Here is an 8,902-nt window from a genome sequence, read left to right as displayed (position 1 = left end):
ATATATATATATATATATAAAAAATACTTGCATATGTGTAATAGTTTTCAACCATCATTTCCATTTGAACTTTTCCCAATCTGTAACTGGTAAATGCAAAAAAAAAAAATAAGGTAAAATATGTATATTTTAAAAGGAGAGAAGGCAATGTGCATGATGTTATATTCCTCTTCTAAAATATATACATACAAACCTTCATTTAGTGATAAGTGGAACAAGCAGCAGTTTTGACATCATAATCCAAATGTACAATAAACTATTTTTTCTTCTTGAAAACAACAAGGGGATTGTTACAAAACTCTTTTCTCAGCACTTTGCCGATTTAACATATGTATAATTCCTGAACCACACTCTGATTTTATTGGATTGGATAAATGTACCATTTTTTTATTTGAAAACTTCACACATGTAAATAAAGGTTATTAGCAGTGTCTTTAACTCTGTTATGGATCTGTTTTATATATATGCATATTAATACAGCAAGAAGCTTATCTATCTAGTGAATAAACAGTATCTAAAAACCTTTACTCAAATTAAAGGACTGTTTACATATAATCAAATTTATTGAATAATTTATTTTTATGAAGCTGAAGGCCACTTTCACATACGTCATTTCTAAATGTGGACTGCAAGTTTACAGAATCCTAGATAGTTTCTTTTCGTGTAATCAACATAGTAATATTCAGGGTTCCAGTGTCTGCTTTTCAGAAAGAAGCACTTTTAGAACACAATTTCCTACACAGTGTTCACTCCCTGTAGATTTATTAGGAAGTGGACAATGGATTATTTTTCAAATGAGAATGTAAGAAAAAAATAAATCCATTCTCACTTGGTTATATGCACATTAAACTAGTATTAATCTAGGAAAAATAAGTAGAAATATTATTTTGGTTAAAAAATTCTTCTTATTTTGAGACATTTATCTCAAACTTAAACACATGTGGTTACCTGCAATTGCCCTCTTCACTTTGGCACATCTAAACCACCAGAGAAATGATATATCATTTAGTTCTTAAGGGACACATTTGCATCATAATTTAAAGATGGACTTGAAATTGATAACACTATATTGTTTAAAATATATTTAAAAATTCAGTCTTTTACTCAAAATGTTACAGCAACACAGGTTGAGAAACTGATTCTTGAAAGTCTTTGGAGCATATAGAACTCATGACCTTGGAAAATAAATCTTGCATCAAAGAAAATCTTCATTCTCTCTGAAGTCTAAAATACAATATGTGTTTTGTTTTGTACATTCTAATGGCTCAGAAGAAAAATTTGTATGTCCTTTTGCTGTGCTCCTCTTTGAGATGTGAACTGGAACAGGGCTCAATTGCTATACTATTAATTCTCCATTTCTATGCTTCATCTCTTGTAGCTCAGACTGGAGAAAAACCAGTATGTTCTGATGAGTTTAATACTACGAGGCATTAAAGATGAACCTGAATTTAGTGGAGATTGGTGCTCCAAAATAAACATAACACCATGTATCAAATAAAAAAACAAAAGGTATTCTCCTGTACAAATCAGAAGAGATAATAAAAATCAACGAATAGACAGCAACTTTTTTAAAAATCATACCTACATAAGCATCTTGAAACTATTGCAAACTTGAAGAATTATCTACCTTATTCTTATCTGAAACACTTCACAATTTATTGACTCAACCATGGTTTATGTTGCCTTATATCAAATTTTAGTGGCTATTATTTGAGGGTTTTCATTTGATAAGGATATTCTGAGAATTTGTATATTGCTAAATAAAATATTTTTTTGCTACCAACAGCAATAAAATTCTCTTGAATTCTATCTTATAGCAAGCTAGAAAGCATCGCTGTGAATTAAATTTGTCCCAGGTTTTGATACACAAGGAGTTCCAGGATTTCTCAATGGCACATCATGTTCTACTCCTCTCACTGGCAGTACCATGAAGGTACACGCAGGACATTGCTGGTTCACTGACAACACGGGCCACCACTTACTCATAGAGGTTAGGTGCCTCTGCAGGTATATGAGAGTTGCTATCTATTTCACAAACCACTGAGCATTTCTTTTTATCAAAAAAAAAAAAAAAAGAAAACCTTCAAATGCTCAGAGTCTGTGGTCAGTGCAGTCCCTTGGATAAGTCTAAGGAAGATATGCTTCACCAAGGCGGAAACCTAAGCAGTTAAAAATGGAGAAATATTTACAACCATTTTTCTCCAGCTAGTGGAGTTCTTGCTTTCTGTATGTAGTGGTTTTGCTCTTTTTCTTCAGTACATTTCAAGTAAAGGTTCCAAGGCTATGAGTACAAACTCTCTTGGCCAGTTCCATACATGTCCGCGAGGCGTTTAAAGCGAGGTCCCCAGTCACTTAGGTAGTCATAATTCTGATCAGAGTTTGAGCTGATGGAATCCAAAGAGCTGAGTGACTCAGCGACTGAGCCATTCCCTTCAAAGGCATATGTCTGCAGAGAATCATAGGGGGGAGCCCCCGGGTCAACATCAGCTTCTTTCAGTCTCTCCCAAATAAATTCCCGAAAAATAACGTTATCTGGGATGCTCTTAAAAGTCGGTCGACTCAAGAACTGAATTTCTGGAGTTACATCCCTACGGGTCTTGGTGTCACGGATGACGTTGAGGTTCCTCAGTGCAGCCATGTCAAAAGCCTCTGTGTCTTCCTCTCCTCCACCCTCGTCATCGTACCTGACAATGTTTTCTCTAATATCTCTCTCTTCGTCAAAAATCAGGGGCTCTTTTTTCCGCCTTCTCATGGTTACAATAAGAAGGATCAGCACTGCAAGAAGGAGACAGCAAAGTGAGAATTTCAGCCAACTGCACGACTGTCCCTCATCAAGGTGACATCGGCCCGTGATGGTGACTCAGATTGCTTGCCTTCACGGGGAAATGAATTGGCCTCTTACTTACCTGGGAATTCACAGTGGCTGATGTGCTAAAATTGCTAAAATGGCTTTAAAATAGAACACTTTCAGACATCAAGAAGCCCTTTTGCACACCTGTTCAGGATTGATGTCTTGCTCCGGCCTCTAAAGTGTTTGATAGAACAAATTGAAGGGCCAGCTCAGGATAAATACAATAATTTCAAAGCCATGCAGCATGAAGGGATTTTTTTTTTGAACTTGTTAATTGCTGGAAAGGCACAGTGACATTCATAAATGTTTTGTGTCTAATTTAACAACTGTAATTTCAGGAGGAAATGGATTATAGTATTTGGTCAGGTTCTTTGAAGACATGCCTAGTCCTTGTCTATGAAATTCAGCTATTAAATAAAATCCAGCATGTCAGGCCATATACAAAGATTAAAAGCTTCCCTAAAATAAATTGAATTCCACTTTCATGTATGAAATTCTGAAGTTGGACTTACTTTGTGCATTATACCTAGAGACAGAATAGAGGTTGTAGATTTTCAGCATCAGCCAAATACAGGTTTAGGAAATAAATTGTCCCTTCAATGTTGAACAGTTTTGTTCTTGTGTAAAAATTCATATTATATTAAATCATGAAGCATGTGGTTGTGCTGGAAAGCAAAGAAAGTAACTCCACTAGATTTTTTCTTTTACCTTAAATAAACTGAATATGGACCATATTTTTCATGGGCATAAAATAATCATGTGAAGCATTCTCTGGCTACAATTGATTAAATGCTTCCTGAACTAAGAATATGTTAGGTTTCATGCCTCTTTGAATTAACTTAGAATTAGGTAGAAAAACATGTTCTTGAACTTTTGAATTCAAAAATTACTTAAAAAAAGTATTGAATTATATTTAATTATCTAAAAATAAAATATTTTATAACAATTTTTGTTGTATCAGTCTAAGTATTATTTGCAAGGTCTAGAAAGCCCAAAATTTATACTAAGTAGATAATTATTTGGAGCACATTTTTAAAAGGGGGCTTGAAGATCTGGGGGTGTGGGTCAATGGCACAGAACTTGCCTCTCGCATGTGCAAGGCTCTGGGTTCAATTCCCAAAAGTTCTAAATATAAAAACTAATAAAAAGGGGGCTTGGAACATTTGTGCTTAAAGTAATTTATAAAATTTACACTTTAGCATTAAAAATGCATTTGAAAATAAAAATATAAAACCAAGAAAGACATGCATGCAATCCAGTAAAGCTATATACTGTAACCAGGTAGGAAGCACACTTTAGCCCCCACCTCATCCTCTAGCACAGTCTACATGCACAAGTGAAAAAGCTAAGTACTTTCTAAATTTTCAGTAAAATGAACTCATTCACATCAACTAAAATCACGTATTTTCCTAAGTGTTTATTTGCTACTTGCTTTTCCATCAACAGCAATGTGACTGATGAAGTTTTTATTGGAGTTCTTTGGAAATACTTGTAAACAACTACTATTTTTTCAGGTACCACTTTCCTTTCCTTTCTCATTTGACCTTGGACTACTGTTCATAAATTTTGCACTTTGTAGACAGCAGCATACAATTCAGCAATTGAAAAGCATTTCCGAGCTTTTATGGCCCACCTCTTATGACACATGTGTGTTTGTTCTCTTCTGGGCTCTATTTACCACATTTGAAGCCTCTCAGCCGGCTTCACAAAAGGGTAGATATACAGTTCAAAAGCTACTGCTTGATTATCTTACTGTTCCCAAAAGATGTCTGGCTCTCACCTACATTCCTACTGTGTGCATTGGCCCTTTTTGTCTACTGAGAATTAGCATTTCTACCACTCCAGGGCCCTGTGGTTTTCAAGGTCTGTGCCAGAATCCTGGAGCACAAGGAGCTTTGGCCTTGGTGTCAAGCAGGCCTCCGGTAAAAGCAGAGCTTTGCACGTGTCAGATGGGGCAAGTAACTAAGACTAACTGATCTTAGCTATCTGTCCTGGCTGACTTCAATTTTCATGGGGTGGATGAGGGAGAGAAGAAGACTTTGAAATAATATTAGCAGAGGAAGCAGAGTTCCAGATACTTTCCAAGTGTGCAACACGACAGTTCTCATTCTCATCATCTGGACTGTCAAGAGCATTAATTTAAACGTCCAGGAAAATGGCAGGTGGAAATACTGTGTTTTCATTGAAGGAAAAACAAAGAACAAGCTTAGATAATAGGCAAAGTAGGAGATGTAACAATCCTGTGGGTTGGCATGTGTACTAAAGGCCAGTGGGAGACAGAAAAGCTGGTGAGGTGGGAAAGGAAGGTAGGCATGCAGGACATGCCATTTGTCCTTGCTACAATTCCCTGGGGTATTTTCCCACTTGCTTGTTTTCTTAGACACAGGAAACAACCTGTCTGTAGTCATGTTGGTCTGTAATTCCTATAACACTATAGAAAGTGTTAGTAATTTCATAGATGATAACTGACAAAGCCCCCAATGACCACAACCAGAGCACAAATGGAAATTGTCACTCAAAGAAAAACAGGTCAGTAAGTGTTAACACCGGTGCATGAGCAAAATTATTGTTTGAGATTTATATGCCACTTTAGTTTCTGAAACTTTTTACATGGTCCCCTCAGAATAAATGTAATTACAATCGAAAGAAAGTAAGACTGTGAGAATTTCTGGTGAGAAACCAGGGTGAAGTAGGGAAGCGAGAGGGGGTGTAAGCAGGAGCAGAGCTGAGTGGAGAGGGGAGGCAGGTGAGAACAAGAACCCTGCTGCACCACCAGACAGCAAAACTGTGGGTGAATGTGGTAGCTAAAGGGTGAAAGAGTGGCTGAGCCTAAGCCCAAGGGAGGGCACAGAGAGGGTAAGAGTCCTGTGACCAGGGACGCTCTTCAAATGTAGATCCACATCCAAATAGGCAGAAATTCCAAAATTCTCTGTCCTTTAATATTGTTACAGTGACTCTTGTCATCATATGTATGCATCGCTTATTCACGTCTTGTGCTATACTAATAAACTTGCCCACTGCCACTCAAGACTGTAGCTGGAGAGAAGCCAAAGATCAGACATGGGGGCATCAGCCATTGTGCAGGATGCCCCAAAATGTTAATACTTTCAACATTTTCCTTATTCCCCACCTTACTGGAAGCTAAGAACAAATGTGAACTGTTTTGGAAGGTTAGATAATTAAACATGTCAATGACTTTGGAGAATATTAATTTCTAACTACTTGAGCACATACAAAAATAAAATTTAACTTTTATAAAGAACAAGTATTAACTGCTTTTCAGGGACTATGGAGATAATCCCTGTATTAAGAAGAATATTTTCTGCCTATGTAAGCACAAGATTATACATGTTAAGAGTTTTATCAGTAATCTTTTTTTTTATGTTATGGACCACATTTCTGAGTGGAGACAGAAGAAAAGATTTAAGTCTAGCTTAAATCTAGCCATGTGAAACATATTGTGTTGGATGTTCATGAATTGATACTTCCATTTAAATGAACTGTATTAAACCATTTATAATAATCACTAAAAATAATGACATAATGTTGCATGCAAAATCAGATGTAATACATCTCCTAGTGACCTTTACAGTTCAATTGGTTAAACAGTAATCAAATAATAGGAATAAACTTTAGAAGTGTGATAATTATTTGAAAACAAGAAAATATGATCTCATAGTAAATGAATAAATAAATAAATAAAATACAAACAAGGCACTGTTTTTACAGATATACAGAAGGCTCCTGACATTAAGTTGAATATTTTATGTGCTAAAAAATATATTTTAACCCAGGTGTGGTAATGCATGCCTATAATAACAGCATCTCAAGAGGCTGAGGAAGGAGGATCCCAAGTTCAAAGACAGCCTCAGCAGCATAGCAAGACCTTAAATAACCCTGACTCAAAATATAAAATTAAAAAAAAAAAAAGTCTGAGGTTAAGTACCCCTGAGTTCAATCCCTGGTATAAATAAATAAATAAATAAATAAATAAATAAATAAATAAATAGTAATCTTAAAAAATAATACTTTAATTTATATGGCAATATAAAATATACTAGGATGACATGTATAAGAAAGTGGTTATTTCTGTCCAGGATGCTCAGAAAAAGTCTCATGGAAGGAATGGCACTGGAACTATATGTACTTTTTTCCCTTTGGTCTCAGTAACAATCATACTTTCTTATTAGCCATAAAAGAGTTGTCTAAATGATCACTGGTGGACATGGTAGTCACCAATAACATGTGGCTAGTCAGCACTTGAGGTGTGACTGTTCTGATGTGAGATGTTTGCTAGGTATAAAATATACATGCAGGTTGAAGACTTGAGTTTTTTACAAAGTAAAATATTGATAATTTTCATGGATTTATGTTAAGTGACAGTAGTTGGGAGATACTATATTAAAAAAAAAAACCACCAAAGTCTGAATGTTCTCTCTGATAAGTGGATGTTGATCCATAATAGGGAGCAGGGAGGCATGGGACAAATGGAGGAATTTTGATTGGGCAAAAGGGAGGGAGGGTTGGGAGAGTGCATGGGGGTGGGGGATGATGGTGGAACGAGATGGACATCATTACCCTAGGTACATGTATGACTGCACATATGGTGTGATGCTAATAGAAATGTAAAGTTGTGCTGCAATTGTGTACAATGAATCAAAATGCATTCTGCTGTCATACATACCTAATTAAAGTAAATAAATAAATTTTTAAAAATATATATTGACAGCATTTATTTCAACTGTTTCCTTTTACTTTTACTAAAGAACTTATTTGAAAATTTAAAATTAGACATGTTGTTCATATTGATGACTCACAATAAATTTAATTTAGATGGCTAATCTAAACAAAATGATTCAGAAATACTGGAAAAATATTAATTGCTTATGGTCCTAAGGTATTCTCTAAATTTTTGTTGCCAATTGAAAATTTTAAAAATTCAGGAAAATAACTATTATCACTGTAGTTATTACTTCACCTAAAACATATACTTGAAAAATTAACCTAATTTAAATGAAAAATCTGCATAGTTTGTGAACAAGTTCAATAATTTATTGTAAAAAATCATCCACATCAATGTGCAAGGAGAGTTTAGCCTTTCAATAACTTTCTATTCTTTTTCTTTTTTGGGTACCAGGAATTGAATTCAGGGGGCACTCCACCACTGAGCCACATCCCAAGTCCTATTTTGTATTTTATTAGAGACAGGGTCTCACTGAGTTGCTTAGTGCCTTGCTAAATTGCTGAGACTGGCTTTGAACTTAAGACCCTCCTGCCTCCACCTCCCAGGCTGCTGGAATTACAGGCGTGTGCCACCATGCCTAGCCTCTATTCCTTTTTAATTCTCCATTCTCCTTTTTTTTTTGAATTGATTTTTTATTTTATTTTATTTTATTTTTCTCCATTCTCCTTTGATTCTGTTAATTTATATACAACTTACTAAAAATCTGTCATACTTTTGTCATTGGGCATTAATTAAATTTTAATAATTTGATTAACCTCTTTATGAAGTGAATTTTATTGGCAGCAGATCAGAAACCACCATGAGGAAGAAAGGACACACTGCCACTCTCTTCTTGATCAATTCAAATCTTCTCTATTCTCCCCACTTGTACTCTGCATCCTCAACGAAAACAGAGACCATTGACTGGTGACAATTTTCCCGAGATATTCAAACCAATAATTGTATTTCCTCTATACTCAGTTGTATTCATTTTTATTAGTTTCAATGTTAGCTTCTTCCATAGCCCTACTTTCTTCTATCCTGATTGCTCTTAAGCCAGAACAATTTGGGTTTTCCTTGCTTTTTCCTGGAGATTCTGGTGACCCCTGCCTTTCTGATTTTACCAAGTCCAAAGGGTATCACCCAACTTGGACTCATTCAAGAGAATATAAGAGGGCTCCTTACACACTGTATAAAAGAAAAACAAAGAGAGATTTTATTCTCTCCTCCTCAACCACAGTTGAATTGGAGGAATATCCTCAAATTCTATACTTGCTTTCTTCCTCTATGAGCCCAATGAAACCTAAGATCCTACCAGTGCTCATGTC

At 35.5% G+C, this 8,902-nt stretch overlaps 1 protein-coding gene across 2 annotated transcripts in view; it reads right to left on the bottom strand.

Moving 5' to 3' along the window:
• Nucleotides 1–28: 28 nt before the first annotated feature.
• Nucleotides 29–8,902, bottom strand: part of Cdh7 (cadherin 7) — a 122,125-nt gene continuing 113,251 nt past the window's right edge. For both annotated transcript variants that reach the window (XM_015499558.2, XM_015499557.2), the window contains exon 12: nt 29–2,775. In XM_015499558.2, the coding sequence (XP_015355044.1) occupies nt 2,282–2,775 (494 nt within the window). In that variant the 3' untranslated portion in view covers nt 29–2,281. The remainder of the gene's footprint in view (nt 2,776–8,902) is intronic.

This window comes from Marmota marmota, unplaced genomic scaffold (genome assembly GCF_001458135.2).
Source record: "Marmota marmota marmota unplaced genomic scaffold, marMar, whole genome shotgun sequence".
Lineage (NCBI taxonomy): Eukaryota > Metazoa > Chordata > Mammalia > Rodentia > Sciuridae > Marmota > Marmota marmota.
This window is presented reverse-complemented; position numbering and strand designations above follow the sequence as displayed.